This window comes from Vulpes lagopus, chromosome 3 (assembly GCF_018345385.1).
Source record: "Vulpes lagopus strain Blue_001 chromosome 3, ASM1834538v1, whole genome shotgun sequence".
NCBI classification, from domain to species: domain Eukaryota; kingdom Metazoa; phylum Chordata; class Mammalia; order Carnivora; family Canidae; genus Vulpes; species Vulpes lagopus.
Window position 1 is genome coordinate 88,611,345 of NC_054826.1, and position 23,293 is coordinate 88,634,637.

At 41.4% G+C, this 23,293-nt stretch overlaps 2 protein-coding genes and 1 pseudogene across 3 annotated transcripts; 1 reads left to right on the forward strand and 2 right to left on the reverse strand.

The window, feature by feature from the left end:
- Positions 1 to 372: 372 nt before the first annotated feature.
- LOC121487308 (interferon-induced protein with tetratricopeptide repeats 1-like) lies at positions 373 to 7,304 on the reverse strand. 2 transcript variants are annotated; one of them, XM_041748881.1, is made up of 3 exons: positions 7,120 to 7,304; positions 5,224 to 5,379; positions 373 to 2,084 (listed from the first exon to the last, which is right to left on the reverse strand). In XM_041748881.1, the coding sequence occupies exons 2-3, from the start codon at positions 5,247 to 5,249 to the stop codon at positions 647 to 649; spliced, it is 1,464 nt and encodes a 487-aa protein (XP_041604815.1). In that variant the 5' UTR covers positions 5,250 to 5,379; positions 7,120 to 7,304; the 3' UTR covers positions 373 to 646. The 2 variants fall into 2 exon arrangements, with proteins under 2 accessions (XP_041604815.1, XP_041604816.1); XM_041748882.1 differs by lacking the exon at positions 5,224 to 5,379.
- Positions 7,305 to 7,743: 439 nt separating this feature from the next.
- On the forward strand, positions 7,744 to 7,913 carry LOC121488399 (annotated as a pseudogene).
- Positions 7,914 to 19,097: 11,184 nt separating this feature from the next.
- Positions 19,098 to 20,393, reverse strand: LOC121487045 (interferon-induced protein with tetratricopeptide repeats 1B-like). Its single transcript, XM_041748505.1, has one exon. The coding sequence runs from the start codon at positions 20,391 to 20,393 to the stop codon at positions 19,098 to 19,100; it is 1,296 nt and encodes a 431-aa protein (XP_041604439.1).
- Between the last annotated feature and the right edge of the window lie 2,900 nt (positions 20,394 to 23,293).

Sequence of the window (23,293 nt, forward strand, 5' to 3'; positions counted from 1 at the left end):
ATTTATTTATTTTTTAATAAATTAATTTTTTATTGGTGTTCAGTTTACCAACATACAGAATAACACCCAGTGCTCATCCCATCAAGTGTCCCCCTCAGTGCCCGTCACCCATTCACCCCCACCCCCCGCCCTCCTCCCCTTCCACCACCCCTAGTTCATTTCCCAGAGTTAGGAGTCTTTATGTTCTGTCTCCATTTCTGATATTTCCCACACATTTCTTCTCCCTTACCTTATATTCCCTTTCACTATTATTTATATTCCCCAAATGAATGAGAACATACAATGTTTGTCCTTCTCCGACTGACTTACTTCACTCAGCATAATACCCTCCAGTTCCATCCACGTTGAAGCAAATGGTGGGTATTTGTCGTTTCTGATGGCTGAGGAATATTCCATTGTATACATAGACCACATCTTCTACATCTTCTTTATCCATCATCTTTCGATGGACACCGAGGCTCCTTCCACAGTGTTTCACTATTTTCTGAATACAACCAATATTTTATCAGGTTTGAGTATAATTGTTAAAAATTTATATTGCTATGGTGGATTACTAAATATGTTTCTTAAAGTAGCAAGCTGAAAAAATGATTAGATGATTAGAGTTGACATGTTTACCTAAAATCAAATAAAATGTGAACGTGGTTTATATTTCCACGCCTAGGAATCCTGTCCCAGTATTCTCAAAGTCAGCAGCCAGCCGCAGGGCCTGCTCATAGTACTCCAGGGCTTTGTTCAATTCTCCTTTGACTTTGTAGATGAACCCAAGAATGCTCAAGCTTTCTACATCCAATGCATTTCTACTAAGTTTCCTTATAGCCAGTTTCTCCAAAGCATTAATACTTTTTTCCCTTGTCAATGACATCTTTTCTATTTTTACTGCTTTTAAATATTGGATAATTGCCTTGACCTCAGATTTCTTTTGATATTCCTGAAATTGACCATAGTGGAAATGTATCTTTTGTAGTTTTTCTTCATCAAGGGATATCAAGGAGAACACTTTTTGATAAGTGTCCTCAGCTTTTCTGTAGTCGCCAGCCTCTATATACATACTTGCCAGGTGTATGTAAGCAATGTCAAATGTGGGCTTTTGTTCCAGAGCAAGTTGAAAATGAAATATGGCTAATCTTATCATCTTGTCAGCATTTTCTCTATCCTGACCTCTGCACTGCCAGTTTGCAGCTCTCTTTATTTTGATCATGAATGCCTTGTAGCAAAGCCCTATCTGGTGATGCAGGAAGGCAGAGGAGGGTGTTGCCTGCTGGGCTATTTTTAGGAGCTGAAGAGCTTTATCCAGACAGCCTTTCCTACGGTAAAACTTGCCAGCATATCGAAAGACATAGGTCTGGGAGGATGTGTTGTTCAGTGCTTCTTCAATGTACTTTTCTCCGTCAGCTTCTTGTCCCAGGTCCTGAAGCTTCAGGGCAAGGAGAGCCTTAATATACACATCTTTTGGATTTAGCCTGATGGCCTCTTTTAGGGGCTGCAGGCAGAATGCCTCACTAGCCTCTGTAGCCATGTTAAAGCTGTCTAGGCGGTACATGGTGATTGCATACCCGGTGCTGAATTCAGGGTTTTCAGGGTCCTCTGCCAGAGCCTTCTCAAAGCAGGCCTTGGCCCGTTCATAGTTCTTCCTTCCACATTTCAGCAAGGCCCAGCCCTCCTCGCCGTCCATCTGGGGACACTCCATCCTATAGCAGGAGGGAGCTGCAAACTTCATGCAAGTGTTTTCCACTTTGTCCAGGTAAGCCTGGGCCTCTGCCAGTCTGTCCATGTGGTAATACAGCCAGGCATAGTTGCCCCATGTGACCAGACTTCTCACATCTGATTGGATGTCATGTTCCTGCTGGATTAGGTCTTCGGCTTCCTTCAGGCTTCCCAGGGCTTCCTGGTTTTGGCCCTTCTGATGTTTCACATAGGCCAGTAGGTTGTGGATTCCTGCCTTGTATTTGGTGTCTAGGAACTCAATCTCATCCAAGATCCTGTTTTCTAAATCAGGCATTTCAGTGTCTTCAAATAGCAACTCCCATGTAAAGTGACATCTTAGCTGGTCCAGCTTATCTTTGATCTCATCCACATTCTTACTATAAAAATAAAAACAGATTTTCTTTGTTGAATGAGGAACAACCCACAGAAAGAAGCAGATAAAAGCACCTCCTTTTTTAGAACTGAGCCTTGGACAGGCACACGTGCTTTGATTTTCCTTAAAGTCCTTAAGATCTACACAGACTTTGAATCACTTTTCTCAGTCTCATACACCGGCTTCCCCACTTTGCCCCAAGTCACCCCTCTGTGCCTCAGTCTCATCTGTAAGATGGGGATAGTGATAGACTCACCACACTGGAGTCTGGAGTTGGGTGCAAATAAATAAGCCTGTTTCTGTAAAGCTCTTAGAACATACATATTAGATGCTATAAGAGTGTCCTGTGTTCCTGTATCTGTAATCAGGTCAGAAATGTGGAACCTTAGGAAATATTATTCATTTCAGGACCTTAGTCTGTAGCTTTTGCAACAAATTAAGACCACCTAAAGGAGATGATATTTGTACCACCAAGTGTTTTCCCCTACTTATGATTTGGAAATAGTTGTAGATTCACTGATATTTGCAGATATTTGCACAGAGGTCCAGTTTAAGTTTCCCTCAGTTTTCCTCAGTGATTATACCTTACAGAATGACAGTACAATAATGTCAATGCTGACATTGGGACAAGATGTGTTAATTCTGTGTCATTTCATCATGGGAGTAAATCCATGGAACCACCACCTCAATCAAGATGCAGAACTACTTTATCATCGCAAACATCTCCCTCACACTTTTCCTTCAGAATCACACCTGTGGCCCTCCCTGCTCCTCAGCAAACATCTCTAGCCTCTGTTAACTTGTTTTCATCACTATAATTCTTGTCACTTCAAGAAAGTGGTATACCAGAATGATAAAGTATGTGACATTTTGAGATGGCCTCTTTCTCACTCATCACAATGCTCCCGACATCCATTCAAGCTGTTGAGTGTATCAATAGTTCATTGCTTTTTACTGGGGCATAATATTCCATGGCATGGCTGTGCACAGCCATATATTGAAATTCCATAGCTAGCATCACTCTCAATGGTGGGAAACTGAAAGCTTCTCCATTAAAATCAGGAATAAGGGGATCCCTGGGTGGCTCACCAGTTTAGCGCCTGCCTCAGGCCCAGGGCGTGATCCTGGAGACCTGGAATCAAGTCCCATGTCAGGCTCCCTGCATGGAGCCTGCTTTTCCCTCTGCCTGTGTCTGTGCCTCTGTGTGTGTGTGTGTGTGTCTCTCATGAATAAATAAATAAAATCTTAAATAAAATAAAATAAAATCAGGAATAAGGCAAGGATACTCATGTTTGCCACTTCTCTTCAACGTAGGACTGGAAATCCTAGCTGGAGCAATTGATCAAGAAAAGATATAAAACACATTCTAAGTTGAAAAGGGGAAGTAAAATGATTCTGTTTACAAATGTTATGATTTTGTGCATAGAACATCGTAAACATTCCACAGAAAAACTGTTAGAACTGCGAAATGATTTCAGCAGAATTGCAAAATCAACATGTAAAAATCGTTTGTGTTTCTGGGCACTAACAATGAAAAATCTAAAAAGCAATTCTTTAAATATAGCATCAAAAGGAATAAAATCCTTAAGAATAAAGTCAACCGAGGAGGTGAAAGTTTTGTACATAGGAAACTACAGATCACTGCTGAAAAAAGTTAAGAAAAAAAAAATAAAGTAAAGGGCATCCTATGTTCATGGCCTGGAAGCTTTAATATTGTTCAGAAGTCAAGGCCATCCAAAGCAATCTACAGATTACGTGCAGTTGCTATCAACATCTCAATGGTGTTTTCTTGTAGGAACGAAAAATCCATCTAAAATTCTGATAGAATCTCAAGGGGTCTCGAAAAACCAAAATGATCTTGAAAAGGAACTAAGTTGGAGGTCTCATACTTTTGGATTTCAAAACTTACTACGAAGCTACCAATAATGCAAACAGTGTAGTATGGGGATAAAGACAGATATATTGATCAGTGGAACAGAATAGAGAGCCTAAAAATAAACACTCGCATATCTGGTTGCATTAGCTTCTAGGGCTACCATAATGATGTATCACAGATTCGGTGGCTTAAGCAGAGGACATTTAATTTCTCACAGTTGGAGGCTGTAAGTCCTGAATCGAGGTGCCCACTGATCTGTTTCCTGATAAGGGCCCTTGCTGGCACCCCATGACTTTTACTCTATGTGGAGCACAGATTGAGAATGAGTACACTTCCTCTGCTTTCAAGGATATCAGCCAGCCCTTTCAGAGAAAGCCCCACCCTTATGACCTCAGTTAACCCTTAGGACTTCCTTACAGGCTCTAACTCTAAATACAGTCACAGCAGGAGTAAGAGCTTCCACAGATGACTAGGGGCCACAATTAAGTCAATAACAGAGGCCAAATGATTTTTGACACATGTGCCAAGACCATTTAGTGGGGAAAGGTGTTTCAACAAATGGTGTTTGGGGGTGCCTGCATGGCTCAGTCAGTTAAGCATCTGCCTTCAGCTAGGTCATGATCTCAGGGTCCCAGGGATTGAGCCCCAAATCGCACTCTCTGCTCATCTAAGAGTCTGCTTGAGATGCTCTCTCTCTCCATGTCCCTCTACCCCTCCCTCTACTCACACACTCTTTCTCTCTCTCAAATAAATAATTAATCTTTAATTTAAAAAAAACATAACTGACTGAAAAATGGGCAAAAGACAGATATGTCTCCATTGAAGATACACAGATGGCTTCAAGCACATGCAAGATACTCAACATCACCAATCACTAATGAAATGCAAAGTGGAAACCTAATGAGCTACTGGGTATGAATGAGCTAATGGGTATGGAACCCATTCAGATGGCTACTAACAGCAAAACAGAAAAAAACAAGTGTTGACAAGGATGTGGAAAAATTAGAACTGTTACGCATTAGTACTGGGAATGTAAAATGGGGTAGTTGCTATGTAGCATGGTGATGACTCTTCAAAAAATTAAATAGAATTGTTATATGATTTAGCAGTGCCACTTTGGGGTATATACCCCAAATAAATGAAAGCAGAGACTCGAACAGATATTTACGTACTTCTATTCATAGCAGCATTGTTCACAATAGTCAAAAGGTGGGAGCAACCCAAATGGCAAAGGGATGAATGGATACACAATGTGGAATATGCATACCATGGAATATTATTCAGCCCGAACATGGAAGGACATTCTCACCCCTGCTACAACATGGATGAACCTTGAAGACTATGCTGAATGAAATAAGGCAGCCACAAAACATCAATTCTTGCATGCTTCCTTTTTAGATGAGAATCCACAGTAGGCAAATCCCTAGAGAGAAAGCAGACTAATGGTTGCCAGAGCCTGGGTGAAGGATGAGTGGAGAGTGACTGCTATAAGGGCCGGGCTTTCTTCTCAGAGTGATGGCAATATTGTTGCAGTAGATACTGGCAGTGGTTGGATATCATTGTGAATGTACTAAATTCCATGAAATTGTATACTTGAAAGTAGTTAAAATGGCTAATTTTATCATACATATATGTTATCACAATAAAGTATCATACTACTAACCTGAACAGAAATTCTACAAATGATATATATTTTTTTCCTCTAGTAGATGTTGAAATAAACACAAAAGCATTAAAACAAAAACTAATTAGTATGCAGTCTGAAATGATCTCATGAACTCCCCACTGGTATACTTTAAGAAACATTGGCTTTGGGCACCTGGTGGGCTCAGTCAGTTAAGAGTCTGACTCTTGGTTTGGGCTCAGGTCATGATCTAGGTCCTGGGATGGAGCCCTATGCTGGCTCCACACTCCACTGGGAGTCTACTTGAGATTATCTGTTGCTCTCTGCCCCTCCCCCCACCTCTCTAATATAAACATTAAAAAATAAAGAAACATTGGTTTAAAAGTTAAATAAAGCATCACTCAATAGAGACTCTGGCTCATGTGTCAGCTCTTTATTTACTATTTGTGTGATCCCTAATGTTTCTAAATCTAAGATTCATTATTGCAAAATCAGTATGATTTGAGTACCTGCCTCATTGCTGTCTTTTGAGGGTAAACTATAAGAATTTACACAATACTTTTAGAAGCCAGGCTGGCATTCAGTAAGCATTGAGGAAGTGATAGCTACTTTTATAAGATGATTATTATTAATTATTGTTTTCTTTATCAGTGATAAACCATTCCATCTGTCTATGGATCAGGGAGGAGGGTCCCTGGTGTGCAATTATGCATTTTCTGGGACTTTTGTCCCTTCAAAATTTTGTCCACTGGAGCACCGGGGGTAAATTTGAAAGTCAATATTAATTAGTTGTTTTTTAGTCTGTTGATATCAAGGGTGGTTTCAATCAAGATTCAGTTTAGACAATATAGAAATTCCCACATTAGGGCCCCTAGTTAAGGAAGATGTGGATGTTCCCAAGTGCACGACTCTGGCCAAGCCCGGCGGCCCAGAGGATATCAAGATCTGCAGACCCCTGGCTTCCCTAGGGGAGAAGTAATCTGCTAACCTTACATCCAGTCAGATTGGGAAGACCTGACATGGGCGCCCAGTGGTACAGATAGTGAGACCAGAAGCCTACAGAGAAAGGTCTTGTTGTCCTTGTTGGCAGTGAGCTTCTGCCACCACATTTTCCTCAAGAATCTGAGAGAACCCAGTACTGTGGCTCCTCCAGCTCTATGGGTCCCACTTTTCCCCCACAGTGAGGAGTCAGCAAAAAGCAAAGTCTCCTTCTAGACCAATGTCCATTCATTCCCCAGGTCAGACAGGAAATTTAGGGAAAAGAATGTCAGAGACTGGGGGTCATTTTCTCCCTTCCTAGAAAACTCTTTTCCTGCATCCCTCTGCTTCTTTGGGCTTTATTCTGAGGTCAGCTTCCTCAGGCTGATGCTAACAAAAATGAAAATGCGTGAATTAATGAACACTCCATCCACAAGCAGGTGCTCAAATTGAAGAGTAAGGAAACTTGACATCACTGAAACTAAGTCTCTTGAGGTAGTATTGCTTAACATTTTTTCCAAAACTTTAGACGGAAAGGTAGAGAGGTAGAGAAATCCTTACCTCATGCCTGCTGTGAATTAGACAGCGGTTCTGCAGTGTTTTGCTGAGCTGATGGGCTCCTCTGAGATCCAGCCAGTCTGGAGGATGTGCAAAGGACTTGGCCCCAGCAAAGGGGTTTATAAGATAAACAGTTAATGATGTAACCTATGGGCGTGTTGTTACCAAGTTAAACTGGAAACCAAGATAAAAACGAAAGTGGAAACTGAAACTAGTTAGCAAGGTTCCAGCTTGAGGAAAATGAAACAGGGATTGCTTTCTGTGTTCCCTTTGGGAGACTGATTGTTAAGAGGCTGGTGAAAGCAGTTTCACTGATGGGCTACTTCCTTTCTCAGGCTCTGAATGACCTCGTGGAGAGCTGGTAATCGGGGTGTTGCCAGGTGTCCAGAGTCCACTGAGCTTGGAGCCAGTGCTGGTGAACACTGGCTTGTGTGAACTTGCCAAGCTCAAGCCCCAGATTTGTGCTTCTGTTTGCTCATCTGGAAACAGAAGGTGTTCCTTTCATAAAGAAAAAAGATGCATATATTTCTAAACTGGAGTCTGAACCCAGATTTGCTGCTAATATCTGAGAAGTTGTGTTTCACTAATTCTTCTTTGCCTTTGTCTTGCATACCCTTCCTGAGAATGAGCTTTGGGCAGTGGCAGTATCGTAGCCAATGAAGTTAATCTGAGGCACGATTATTGCTAACTGAAACCCTTCCTGAGAATGGCCAATGACAGTAAGAGCCTATAACCTCTTCCTTGTTCACTGGCACAGAGAAAAAGTCTGTGCTAGCATCTTGAAACTTCAAACAGAACACGTTATAGGCTTTAATGACAGTGCTTTTAATGCTCTCTATGCTAGTGGTCTAAAGTGTTCTTGTTTGTCAGATAGGACTCTCATAGATGTGCAGGAGCACTGTCCAGTTCCCTAGGTGCCGGTGGCCCTGTTTAATCGGCTTAAAGAATAGTAAGGGCTGGGGTGCTTGGGTGGTATAGTCGGGTAAGCATCTGACTCTTGGTTTTGGCTAAGGTCGTGATCTCAGTGTGGTGAGATTGAGTCCCACATCAGGCTCCAAGCTCTCAGGGAATCTGCTTGAGATTCTCTTTTCTTCCTCTGGCCCTCCTGCTCACGTTCTCTCTCTCTCACAAAATAAATAAATATATAAATAAAGAAATCTTTTTTAAAAAGAACATTAAGTACTTATATATATTTAGTATTTATAACAATTCTCAAAATTATAATAGCAACTATTTCAAATAAGTTTCAAGATCACATGCCCTAGGTTAATCTTTAATAAATAAAAGTTAATTGAAGTGTGTTGGTTTAATTAAAACAGGCATGTTTGCAGAGTTACCAGCATTAGATGTAATCCAGATAAGCAACTTTTTCTACCTGGATTTTATTAATCATATAAGATCATGTTACCTCTGTTACAGAATTTGTCTTAATTTTTACTTAATTTTTACAGGGAGACTAAATATATATTCTCTCTGTATATAAGTCTATTTTATTTTGGTTTTTAATTTTTACTGAGAGAATGTATATCTATAGACTTTCTATATATTTTGGATTTTAATTTTTATAGAGATTGTGTCTATATATATATAGACTATATATTTTGGTTTTTAATTTTTACAGATTATATAGAGAGAGATATATTTTACACTTTATATATATTTAGGCCTGTTAATAAACAGGTTTTATGCCAAAAGAGGACAAAATAGGACAGCTGTTTAATGTTTTGTGAAATGTTCATAAGTCATCTAAATATAATTATGAAGAACAAGTGAATTAAAGAGATGTAAGTAAGATAAAGTTTATAAATTAACCTTCCAGCAATAGTAATGTCTTCAGAAATAGTGTTCCCAAATCTTTTTGGTGACTTAAAACTTTGGAGTTTTGCTGAGTTAAATTAGATGATGGCTAGTCATTAAATATTTAGGTCATTTCCTAATAAGATAATACACTGAGACATTGCTAAGCATTAGTTTATTTGCTCTTGACTTAATTTTTACAGGGAGACTAAATATATATTCTCTCTGCATATAAGTCTATTTTCTTTTGGATTTAATTTTTACTGAGATTGTATACCTATAGACTTTCTATATATTTTGAATTTTAATTTTTATAGAGATTGTGTATATATATATAGACTATATATTTTGGTTTTTAATTTTTACAGACAGATTATATAGAGAGAGATATATTATACACTTTATATATATTTAGGCCTGTTAATAAACAGGTTTTATTGCAAAAGGATTAAAATTACTATAAGGAGGACTAAGCTTCTGGAAATTATGAAATGTGTTTATAAATTTTCCAGGCCATAATTACTGCTTTCTTAGTTTACACTAGGAAATAGGAATTCTAAGAGTTAAAAATTCTAATTAGTAGATGTAAAAATAAAACTACTGAAAACAACATTTTCTTGGGTTATGGTCTGTTCTTTATTTTTTTAATTTTATTTATTTGAGAGACAGAGAGAGAGCTCGGGTGAGCAGGAGCAAGGGCAGAGGGAGAGGGAGAGAGAGAACCTCTAGCAGACTCCATACTGAGCAGAGACCCCGATGACTTGAGCTGAAATCAAAAGTCAGATGCTTAACTGACTGAGCCATCCAAGTGCCCCATATGTCTGCTCTTAATAAGAAACTGTAAGCAAAGTTTCTTTATTGCTAAGGTAATCTACCTGGGAAGCAAAGATTCTGTTTCATCTTTATCACATCAGCGATTACTTTGAAAAACTTAAGTCTTCTCTCCTCAAAAAGAGCTAAGGCTTTTGTAACTATATCATTTTCTGTATTTGTTTTTGAAATCCTTTTGTTGCCTTGATTAAATTGATAACTAAGTATGTTTCATAATTTTCTGTGGCCCTATTTAGCCAAGTGTCCAAACCTTCTGATATGCTTTATAAATCTCCCCAAATAAAATTATAAATAAAGTCTTTTTGACCTGGAAGAAACTTTAGGATTTTTTTTTTAGGATGGTCCCTGGAACATCACAAAGATCTATTAAACGTTAAATTACATGGGTTAAATAAAGAGTAATCCTGGGGTACCTGGGTGGCTCAATTCATTAAACATGTGACTCTTGATTAAGGTCAGGTCTTGATCTCAGGATCATGAGTTCAAGTCATGCATTGGGCTCCACACTGGACATAGAGCCTACTTAAAAAAAAAAAAAAGTAATGCTAAACCTTCTTTATGTTATATCTATAAGTGTATGTTAAATGTAACGCTCCAAAAATTATAGAAATTTCTAACATTCTAAATGAGACTAAATGAGACTTATTCTCTCATTTAACTGTATCAGGACACTCAGCGTACCTTACCTTGCTTCCTTTGATCCATAGCTGATTCAACAGGGATATGCTTCAATTTCACAACAGCCTAATCAAATTTGTAGAGGATAGTCCTACTTTGGTAGAATAGCCTTCCCACAGTGTGCTCCCAGGAGACAAAAACATTGAAATCATAGCCTCCAACCTGGACATGTGGTTATTGGAAAAAATATCTTCACAAAGACTTCACCCTGCCCCTCCAGTGCCACAGAATCATGGCTTCATGTTTCTCATTCTAAAAAGGCTGCATCAACCAACTGGATGACAAAATCAATTGAAAACCTCAAACTGGGGCACCTGGGGGGCTCAGTGGTTGAGCTTCTTCTGACTTTCTCAGGGCGTGATCCCAGGGTTCTGGGATTGAGTCCCACATCGGGCTACCTGGATGGAGCCTGCTTCTCCCTCTGTCTATGTCTCTGCCTCTCTCTGTGTCTCTCATGAATAAATAAATAAAATCTTAAGAAAAAAAAAAAAAAGAAAAGAAAACCTCAAATTGACCACATCCCAGAAAAAGAAGCAGATGACATCTAAATATACTTTCCCAGGAGTCAGGACCAAACCAGTATAATAACTCTTTCATAACTGTCAGAATTTAATGGAAATTCCTAAACTCACTGAGATGAGACTATTTTTCTTTGTGTAGGAATTCTTATGATTTTTGCTGTTTTACTCTCAGTAGGACTTCTTCACCGGTGGTAACCAAATCTTAGAGGCTTCTGTATACCTATTGTTCTCTCCCTGTCTTTACATATATCCAACCCTCCTCCCACGACCCTCCATCCTCAAGCTTGCCAACTCAATGTAACTTGTGGGCCACTCCCCAAAACTGACCTCTGGCTTCAGTGCACCCTTCCTTTATTGCCTGTTATATTACTCTATAAATATGCAACATGTCTGGTTTGATGTATGCACTTAAGGGTTGTGTTTCTGTGTGTGAATATGATCACCATTCTTGGCCTTTGGAATGTCTTGATAGCTGAAAAGGCCTCGGTGGCACATGTTTTTCTTGTTTTGTTTTTGTTGTTGTTGTTGTTGTTGTTTATTTGGCATTTGCTATCCTAGCTTTCTCAAAATGGCTACAACCACTACTCCTGAATCTCACTTAAGAAGGAGAAGGGAAGGGCCTTATCAGTAGTAGATGATTACACTGATGAGGATCTTTTTTAATATGAAGACAACAGTTGTGGTCATACCCCAGTCTGTGACCTTCCTGCCAGATATTCTGGAGATCAGCTTAACCAATACCTTGGAATCATAAATTCATGACTTGGAATACACATAGCAGACTTAGAAGCACTGATGAAAAACCTTCCCAGAATTGTTAACAGAAGAGCTCACTCCACCACCTGAACCATTAAGACCCAACAAAAATCTCTAGATTCCTGAGCCCACATGGTCCTGAGTTATAGAATAGCACTAGACTGTTTAATGTAGTTCAAGAAAGGGTCTGTGCTGTTGCTAACACCTCATGTTGTACATGGATAAACACTTCTTCACAGGTGGAAGTAGAAGCCCTACATTAGTCAGATGAGTTAAATCTTTAAAGAGACATTCACGCTTTATTTCCAAATGATTTTATTTTAATTTCTCCTATTTTTAGCTGGCTTCCTACTGGACTCAGAACTCTCTTATGCTCAGTATTGAAAATTTTTGTGCTGTTAATCATAGTCTTAATGTATGCCCTATTCAGCATCTTCAAACTATTTGTGTCATGCATTTATTTCTTTTTGCTGTTTCTTCACAAAATGTGATGGTAATTCAGAGACTGGAAATGATTGACCAAGCCTTGCCTCCTGAGCACCTTAGCTCATCTAGTTTGCTAATACATCTGGCTAAGGACAATGCCCAAGATTCACTTCCCTGAGCCTCCCTGTTGCTCCAGTGTGGCCAATATCTTAGCACAACAACTGGCATACACTTCTTTTTCTCCTATGTGGGACATGCCATACCCTAAATGAAACTTCCTGTGATGGAGGATTCAAAACATAAAATTAATCATCAATGTTTTCAGAAAATTTATTGACCATGGGTACTTTCTGAAAAAAAGATCTTTTTTTTTTTAAAAAGGATCTTTTTTTTTTTTAATTTTTATTTATTTGTTTATTTATGATAGTCACACACAGAGAGAGAGAGAGAGAGAGAGAGAGAGAGAGAGAGGCAGAGACACAGGCAGAGGGGGAAGCAGGCTCCATGCACCGGGAGCCTGACGTGGGATTTGATCCCGGGTCTCCAGGATCGCGCCCTGGGCCAAAGGCAGGCGCCCAACTGCTGCGCCACCCAGGGATCCCTAAAAAAAGGATCTTATTTATTCATTTCAGAGAGAGAGAGAGAGGGGGAGAGAGAAAGAGAGAGAGAGAGAGAGAGAACGTGCACAAGCAGGGGGAGTGGCACAGGGTGAAGCAGACTCCCCACTGAGCAGGGAGGCCAAGGCAGGACTTGATCCCAGGACCCTGAGATTATGACCTGAGCTGAAGGCAGATGCTTCACTAACTGAGGCACCCAGGTGCCCCTGAAGAAAGATCTTGATCAAAAGGGGGAAATGTGAACAGAGTGACCAAATAGAGTTATAATTGCTAGGGGTCCTCAACTAGAGCTCCATTAAGGAAATAGAGCTTTGTTTGTTATACAGCCTCAGCTTGAAATTTAAGAGAAGGGGCACCTGGGTGGCTCAATCGCTTAAGCATCTACTCAGGTCATGATCCTGGGTTCACAGAATTGAGCTCCACATTGGGCTTCCTGCTCAGTAGGGAGTCTGCTTCTCCCTCTCCCTTTTCCCACTTCCCCTGCTCCTGCATGTGCTCTCTCTCTCTCTTATAAATAAATAAATCTTAAAAAAAAAAAAAGAAATTTGTTTAAAGGAGACAATTAGACTTACTTCTTGGAAAGCTGAATCTGAGGCATGTCAGGCCTGTAACATAGGTATTTGGTACCGTTGTCAGCCATGTTTTTACATGTGGCCTGAAAATAATAAAAACAGAAGAAGCATATTGAGAGAGAACAGTAAGTGGTTGAGATGAGAGACTAGAAAACTGAGGTGAGAGACAGAAGATTCTTTTTCGTCCACAGCTTCACCATCAGGAATCAAGGGGTAAGGACTGCGTGCAGTGCCTTATGGGGTTTCCAGGTGAGTACAGAATTGGATAAAACCAAATTACCAATGTCGGTGGACCTGGCACCCTTCTGAAGGGTGTTCCCAGTAGTGTAAAGACTCAGTGACTGGCCAGTGTTTGGACCCATTCAGTCCTGGCCCATCATGGAGGTTGGTGGCTGGATTCTGGATGGCTGTGCAGGAAAGGAAGGATGAAGGGAGGTAGCCCCATTTTCAGGTAGCCTCCTACCTCTAGAAGGAATCTAGTGTAACATATAAAAACCTCCTCTTATGGAAGGGATCAGGACTGTGGTGGTTACTTTGGTTTCAGTCTGGCAAAAATGAACAAGCTACCTGGTTCAGGAATGAAGAAAATGGACCACACACCAAGAAAGCCTCTTAATCCCTGATCACTTAGGCAGGAGGTAAGAGCAAGGTGTTGTGGTTTGACATAAGAATGCCCAGCTTGCTGCCCAGTTCAACCCTTCCCAGTAATATAAACTTCCTCGGAGGAATCTTGAACCAGCCAGAAGGTTCAGTACAGATTAAAACTTCTCAGAGCATATGATAAGTTTATCCCTGTGTTCTGAACAAATGCTCAGGCCGTAAGCAAACGCCAAAATACATGAATTAGAAGAGCTCTCCTGTTTGGGGAGACAAGTGTCTTTGGAATTCTGGTGGATAAAAGCGATCAGGTTTACAATTTTCCAAATGCACTGGATAGCAGGCAAAGAAGTAGACAGAATGTTTATCATGACTGTGAATTTGGCAGTGGTCCTGGTTCTCAGGAGCTCTGGCTCAGGGTGAACAGATATTCAGAATCTTGCATGAGTGACACTTTCATGAGTGGCACATTGGAAAGGAAACAGCCAACAAAGGACACACCCATGCACACCCATGAGTGTGTGTGTGTGTGTGTGTGTGTTTACAGTTGAGAAAAAAAACAAGAGCTAGAGAACAAAATTTTCAGAAAATGATATTTCACCACTAGGTGATAAGTCCATTACCAGGAAGCTTGGGCTTGCTCCCTGAGAGGCTGACCAGCTGGGATGAACCGCTTCATTTCCACAAGCCCTTCCTTGTCTCCTCAGCTGCTAAACAAGTGATCTGGAATAGATGATTTGGTCTCAACCTCACTGCACACTAGAAGCATTGAGGGAGGTTTTAAGAATAATGCTGGGACACCTGGGTGGCTCAATGATTGAGCATCTGCCTTTCTCAGGTCATGATCCTGGGGTCCTGGGATTGAGTCTCGAATCAGGTTCCCTGCAAGGAGCCTGCTTCTCCCTCTGCCTATGTCTCAGCCTCTCTTTGTATCTCTCATGAATAAATAAATAATTTTTTTTTTTTTACAGAAAGAATGCCAGCTCGGCCCTATCCCAAGCCAACTGAGTATATGTCTGGGATAGGCCCCCAACCCCATTTCTGTTGTAAACAGAAAACCTCAGGTGATTTTGATGGACCTGGGCCTTGGGGATCCCTGCAATCTACTATATGACTGAGATCTCTGAGGGATCTGGACTCGATCCCTGACCTAGTCCCTGTTCTGTGTGGCTTAGGTCCAGTATCTTCATTACTCTGTGCTTATTGCCTGACCTGCACCACAGACGATTAAGTCCATAGTCTCTTCCTGGTCCATAGCACAGTGGGGAGGAAGAATGGAATCTTGAGTGTCTGGACCACTACATGAAAATCATATTCTTGGTTTTGGGGATTATTTCCAAATACTTGCAATCATTGCAGAGAAGGACTAAAGGACACAGAAGTCCTTTGCTGTGAATGGTCTGATGGATTTCACATCTTCAGCTCTCAGTGAATCCTCTCAGTTCACCTTGACCCCCCATTTGGCCTATTGCAACATATTCAGGTACCAAGTGAATTGTTATCATTGCCTTTCTGATATTTCAGGCTTATTTTAAAAGGATTATAGGCTTTTGAAGGAAGAGTCTTGTATGCCTTTTGCTTGTGGTGAATTCCTTTATAACCATAGTACAGTGTCAAAGCCAGCAACGTGACATTGGCACTGTGTGTATATTTTAAAGATAAAATAGACCACAAGTTTATCTTACAAATTCAGGTTTATAAGATTTTTACTTAACCTGACTGATGTCACATCTGTGTATCTTTTCTCCTGAACTGAGTATCTCAGTGATGCCGATAGTCCTATGATCTGTTTGACAATGCACTAACTATAGCTTCAGAGTAAGAAAATCGACAACCTTCAAAACGATTGCTGAGTAGAGTTTACGATTTTCTTTTGCTATTCTTTTGATCCTTAAGATATATCCTTCTAAAAATATAGAGTCAAAATAGAGCTACTGAAAATCTCTGGAGGGTGATACCGACCTTCAGGGTGTGGGTTCCAGCTCCATGGTGCGCTCAGGAAGTTCTTCGTGGCAGAGAGCTCCATAAGAAGAGTCTGGGGGAACTCACACCACCCTGATCGCCGCCAAACTGGGGCAGACACCTCAGTGGTTTGTACATCCCCACAGCCACACAGACTTGGCCCAACAGAAGCGAGATCCCAGGACTGCTGTGACTGGCAGAAATGCTGCAAAGTGAGGGACAGGGCTTTCCCTGGGTGATCAGTGGCTGAGTCCCGTGGCTGTCCTGGGCACTTGGGAGAAAGGCCTGTATTTGAGGAGTCAGATATGCTGACGGGACAGAAAGTGGCCCAGACTTTGGCAAAGGAACTACAAGTGATCACCTACACTGGGGAGAAGCTGCATCGCAGGGAAGCTGGTATCACTGGGAAGGTCACTTTTGAGCAAACCAAGTTTACTGTAGATAACATGAAGGGCTGAAGCAAGGTTGTCCCAGCCTATGAGGCTGTGTGGGCGATGGATACTGACAGAACCTCAACAGGAAGTACACAAGAAGCTCCAGGGAATGGTTTAAGTCTCATGTCGCTGATGCAGTGGCTCAGAGTATCCCATTTATTAATGGAGGTTCTGTGACTGGAGCAACCTGCAAGGACTGGGCACTTCAGCTTGCTGCGGTGGCTTCCTTGTGCGTGGTACTTCCCTCAAGCCCAAAATGGGGGCAAAATCAATGACTGCACCCTATCTGCTTCCCCTACTCTTCCTGTTCAGCCAGGGACACAGTAGCTCAGAGGCCCAAGCACTGTGCACCCCATCGCCCCCCATGGCTGCATAGGCTTCTGGATGGCATCAGCAGCCCCCCTTTATGGCCTAATCCAAACCATACCCCTCTTTACCCTTACACCTGACCCTGTAATGGTTGGGACAGGCATCTCCTTTCTCTACTTACTGTCAAGGTTAGCAGCAACATGTTACCAAGGCAGCTTCTCCTGGGCTGAGAGGTGAAAGGGATGGGGTTTGCTCATGGATCCCCTCAGTCCTTAATGAGTGCAGGAGAGAAAAACCATCCTCTTCTCCCCTCTCACACCGCGAGGTCCAGGGCTGAGAGCCAGGGGTGCCCCTTTCTCCCTTGGTGCTGATGCCCGTGCATGTTGTGTGTGTGTGTGTGTGTGTGTGTGTGTGCAAAGTCCCAGGGGTGGGGAAAATAAACATCTGGCACTTCAAACAGATCACTTGGAATATTTCCTCTCCATGTGGTTTTAACCTCTAGCCCATTTATATTTTGGTTCATTTGCCTTATTTGGTTTACTTTTTAGATATGGCTTTTTTTTTTTTACCCTTTTATCCTAACACTTTTGTCTTGACCATCATCAAACAGAGAAAAGTTGAGAGAATTTTACAACAAACACTAGTTTACTCACCACCCAGATCCTACAGTCACATTTTACTAGATGTGCTTCATATCATATCTATTCATGCATTGTGTTTCTACCCATTAGTTTTCCTTACTTTTTGTGCTTGTGTAAGAAATCAGTCAGTACAGTTAGCTGATAAACCGGATGACTTCAGTCCATGCTGTTTACAAGAAGAAGACAATATTCCTGCTCTAGTGGTTTTTTGTAGGTTAAATATAATAAATCTATTCTTGGTTTAGTAGCAAGGAGGTTGAAAAGGGGCTACTTACATGTTTTGTGTCCCTCCACATCGGTCAGTTCCAGCTGTCTGGGAGAAACCAACCTTACATTTCCATGGCCTGTTGAAGTAAATCCCTATGCAACACTTTTTTTTTTTTAAAGCAAGGGTCTTTTTTTTTTTTTTTAATTTTTATCTATTTATGATAGCCACACAGAGAGAGAGGGAGAGGCAGAGACACAGGAGGAGGGAGAAGCAGGCTCCATGCTGGGAGCCCGACGTGGGACTCGATTCTGGGACTCCAGGATCGCGCCGTGGGCCAAAGGCAGGCACCAAACCGCTAAGCCACCCAGGGATCCCCCGAGAAAATATTTTAGATAGAAAAGGGAAATTACATCACCCACCCCAGAGCAAGCACTTAAAAACTGCATTAATATTTTTGTCACTTTTAGCTTGCACCTCCTAAAAAGGCTTTTCCCATATTTGTCTTTCCCCAATACATTTTAATTTTTCTTAGATATGAGTACATGTCCAGCAACATGTCTGGAACACAGGGATCCTTTGTGATTGCCAGTGGCTGGACTAATGTACACAGAAAAGTTCGAGTTTCTATAAGGTTATATAGACTTGGCTCACTGACCAGCAGGTCTTGGGAAATGGGCCTTGGGGCAGGACACAGTAGTGACCCCATGAAGTCCCTTATTTTTCCTTTCTTATCTTTGCTTATTTGCTTTGCTTTCAGATCTGCTGGGTCCCTGCCCCTGGCCCCATGAAAAAAGAAATCCTTTCTTTTTTTTGTCTTCTGTTTACTATGCTTTTTAAATTCTGAGTGGGTAGCAAATGTCAGGTATTTTCTCAATACAGAATATATGTATGCACAAATATGCAGAAATAACCTGGTATGAGCTCCAGGATCAGCATGTGTGTAGAGCAATGCTCAATGCATGTCTATAGGAGCAATCTGAACTCTTGGTTCAGGATCACTGTCATGTCAAGAAATTCATGTCCTGAACGTGAGAACCAAGCAGCAGGAGTGTCTTTGGACCAATGTGTATCCATCCTATGGGTGTAGTTCTGAAGCCATAGGGGTATGTGCACATAGCTCTGCTGGCATGTGACTGGAGTGTCCGCCTAGGAGGGGCTGAAATCATCCCTGTTTAAGACTCCTTTATTTAGAAGACCAGTTAGAGTGAGGATGGAAGCTGCTCACTCCAAATGCAAAACTGTAGGGAAAAGGACTCATATTGGTCCAGCAGGTAGTAGGTGCCCTAAATAGCAGTAATCAGCTTTGGCCAATGAGTACAGGGATGTGTTCTAGAAGAATGGATGCTCCTTTCATAGACACATAGATAGAGAGGGAAAGAAGGGGGTGGGGGTCGGCAAGGAAAGAAAGAGGGGGTTCAGCAGGCAGCTGAATATGTTTTTTTTTAAAACACACACACACACACACACACACACACACACACACACACATCAAGGGTCGCCAGCAACCTGAATATGTGTTTTATCAACTGTTTTGTATTTCAACATGTTATGTGTTGCTGAAAGTGGCAATCAGCAAAAATGTTAATCATATTTAGTTATGAACACACTGAACAGATAAAAGTGACCTATATTTCAAATCACCCTGTTGAAGTCAGCAACCAGGCTAATAGCCTTCTCATAACACTCCAGGGCTTCCCTCCCTTCCCTTTTGAACTTGTGGATGAACCCAAGGATGCTGAAACTTTCCACCATATGTACGTTCTGATGAACACGTTTTTTAGCCAACTTATCTAAGGTAGTAAGAATCTTTTCCCTGGTGCGGGAGGTTGTTTTGATTTTGAGACCTTTTAAGTAATGGGTGACTGGTTTATCTGCAGATTCCTTGTCCTGTTCTTGGAAATGGCCATAATGGTAATGAATCTGTTGCTGTAGATGATTGTCAATGTTCTTCATGTACAGCACTTTCAGAAAAGTGTCCTCAGCCTTTGTGTATTGCCCTATTTCTGCATACATGCCAGCCAGTTCAATATAAGCAAACTTAAATGTGGACCTTAACATCAAAGCCTTTTCAGTTTCATATATAGTCAAGTGAACCAGTCTGTGGACATTTTCTCTATCCTGACCTCTGCACTGCCAGTTTGCAGCTCTCTTTATTTTGATCATGAATGCCTTGTAGCAAAGCCCTATCTGGTGATGCAGGAAGGCAGAGGAGGGTGTTGCCTGCTGGGCTATTTTTAGGAGCTGAAGAGCTTTATCCAGACAGCCTTTCCTACGGTAAAACTTGCCAGCATATCGAAAGACATAGGTCTGGGAGGATGTGTTGTTCAGTGCTTCTTCAATGTACTTTTCTCCGTCAGCTTCTTGTCCCAGGTCCTGAAGCTTCAGGGCAAGGAGAGCCTTAATATACACATCTTTTGGATTTAGCCTGATGGCCTCTTTTAGGGGCTGCAGGCAGAATGCCTCACTAGCCTCTGTAGCCATGTTAAAGCTGTCTAGGCGGTACATGGTGATTGCATACCCGGTGCTGAATTCAGGGTTTTCAGGGTCCTCTGCCAGAGCCTTCTCAAAGCAGGCCTTGGCCCGTTCATAGTTCTTCCTTCCACATTTCAGCAAGGCCCAGCCCTCCTCGCCGTCCATCTGGGGACACTCCATCCTATAGCAGGAGGGAGCTGCAAACTTCATGCAAGTGTTTTCCACTTTGTCCAGGTAAGCCTGGGCCTCTGCCAGTCTGTCCATGTGGTAATACAGCCAGGCATAGTTGCCCCATGTGACCAGACTTCTCACATCTGATTGGATGTCATGTTCCTGCTGGATTAGGTCTTCGGCTTCCTTCAGGCTTCCCAGGGCTTCCTGGTTTTCAGATATTTCACATAGGCCAGTAGGTTGTTTAGAAAATAGGAAAGAGATCCTGTTTTCTAAATCAGGCATTTCAGTGTCTTCAAATAGCAACTCCCATGCAAAGTGACATCTCAGTTGAACCAGGCTCTCTTCAATAACATGCCTGTTTGATTTGTTACTGAAAAAATAGACAATTATTTGTATTTTTCAGAGTATTCAGTCTGATGGAAATGAAGCTAGCACTTTGAATTGTCAAATAGTATCCCCAGAGTTCTTTCCTTCCTGTTGGAAGGAATCTGTTGCTCCTCTGGCTTCTGTCGTCAATGTCATTTAGGACAGATTGACATAAAAACTTTAAGGAAATGCTAATCACTTTATGGCGCCAACAAGTAGGTTATGTGTTGTCTAAAATACAACTTGAAAGAGATTAATTATGCTAATGTAAAAATAATTTTAGCCCTTCCCTCAACACTGCAAAACCCCTGTCTCCTCCTACCTCCCTCTCAACATTGTGGTCCCCCTAATGCTGTCAGAAGAAAAGTGGAGAGAGTTTCACCTTGTGTTTGGCCATTTTTTGGACTCAGCTGGAGAGTGTTCATATTTTTGTCTGTGTTCAGATCTGTTTTTGGAGTGACCTTGTTTTTGTCTTGATCTGTCATGGTGTCAGGGTGGCCACATCTGGTGTTGATGTAATGTGCTACAGAAAAACACAGGTTCTTGCTGTGGGTCACTGTCCAGCAACACCAGAGCCTAGCTGATAGTGTCATGCTGGCTCCCAGATGTCTGGGGCTCTTCTTTCTCTTCAGGGAACTTCTACATTTTGCTTCAGCACCTAGAGAAGTGTCCTGACATTTCTAAAGTTGAAGGTTATATTACAGGAAGGATTATCCAAAAAAGAAATATGAAACATGAAATGTATCTATTTTATGCCTTCAAATATAAATTTTTTTTTTTAAGGAAAAGTGTGTGCTTGAGAAGGAACGTCATACAAGATCCCTCTCTGGATGAGTTAAAGTCATCTTTGTATCTCTCATCCAAGGAGGGACTTAGGCAATTTGTGGTAGACCACATTTGTCCATTCCTAATTCCTGGAACAATGTACTGGCCCTCTTAACATCTTATAAGCACAGGATATGATTTGGATCCATGTGTTCTTCCTAACTCAGCATGTCTCAAGACTGCCCAAATATAGAGAATCCCAATTCCACTCCTTAGTATGCTTTGATGATAGAAGTAGGCAGTAAAATTCCCTAAGCAAAATGAGAGTGTGGAGAAAGAGAGTGGAACTACCCAGGGAGCAGAAGGAAGGAAACCAGGGCTAAGCTGGCCCACTGTGGAAGCATAAGTTCACTTAAAGGGAAGAGTGGCTATCAGCCAAACATTGTTTTATGTGGAGTGAAAAAGCCATTAGAGTTATTAGGAAGCACATCTGAGATTTGTCATTTGACAGAATCAACTGATGGCAGGAACTTTCCCAGACGCATACCATCTCAGATAGTTTAGGGCTGTGTGCTCCGAGTGCAGGAGGTTAAAGCTCCATCATGTAAGCAGGTACTGGCATGAAGGTTAGAAAGGCTGTTTGTACTGACAGTTGTATGGCTTTGGAATTTTTGCGCATAATATTATTTTGCGTAAACATTATTTTTTATTGGTATGGTTAACATGCAATATTATATTAGTTTCAGGTATAATACATAGTCATTTGACATTAATATACATTATGAAATAATCACCCGATAAATCTAGTTACCACTTGTCAGCATAAAAAGTTGTTAAAATATCATTGACTATATTTCCTATGCAGTACTTCATATTCTTTGACTTATTTATTGTATAACTGGAAGTCGGTGCCCCTTAGTCCCCTTCACCTCTTTGATATCTATTGACAACATGTCAGTCAGACAGAGGAAGTGTTTATGTATCCCATGATTGCTATGAGTCTGGCAGTGGTCCTGGTTCTGTGGGGCTCCAGCTCAGCTCATCAGGTTTGTGGAATCTTGCCAAGTGGCTCCTTGGGATAAACAGACCCCCAAACTTCACAGGACAGAACAGCATCAAGGAGAAAGGAAATAGCCAATAAAGTATGTGAGCGTGTTTATGTGTGCATGTGTGCAAATCAAAAAGAGCAATGGAAACAAGAGAGGGCAACTCCTTTCTAATGGACCGGGTTCCTGCCTGAAGATATGAAACTCAAGCATGGAACTATGAGTCCAATGTCAGAATTCCAGGACTGGTTCTGGGTTTGATTGACAAGCTGGGTGAGTTGAGTTTCATTTAAACTCTGCAAGTTCCTTCAGCAGCTAAATAAAAGGGTTAGCCTTGGACAGTGTTTTGCAACCCTGAGTGCAAAACAGAAAGTTCCCTGGGAATCTTTGCAAAATAAAAACAAGTACTGACACCTGAGTTAATCTCTAGTCCTGAATTAGAATCTCTGACAGTGAGCCCCAGGCATCAGAATTATCACTGATTGATTGACTAAGGGAGGGAGGAGGAAGGAGCTCCAATGTAATTGTGTTTCCAATAATTGTGGCTAAAAAGCACTGAGCCTGACTTTGACTTCTCAGTGTGGTCTGTGGACCAGCAGCATCAGCATCAACTAAAGCTTAGGAAGTGCAGAATCCCAGACCCCTCCACAGACCTACTGAATTAGAGTCCTCCTAGTGTTCAGGTGATTTATTGGTATGTTAAAGTTTGAGAAGTACTTTCTTAGATAATCCGCAGGTCCTTTGCAGGCCCAAGTGCTATGGAAGAGTGGGCAGGAACTCATTGCCAGTACCTACTTATCTTTCTTTGAGGTTCTGAGTAACTTCATTTGCGCATGCTTTGGTGTCTCTGTGTGCACCTTAATAATTCACACAATATGATAAAATATGAAAATGCTGGTCAAAGTGCTTTGGCCTCTATATACCCATGACCTCTAATATTTGCCTTGGAGATTACTCATGTTTGCAAATACATGACATCATAACTATGAGAGAAAATACTCATCC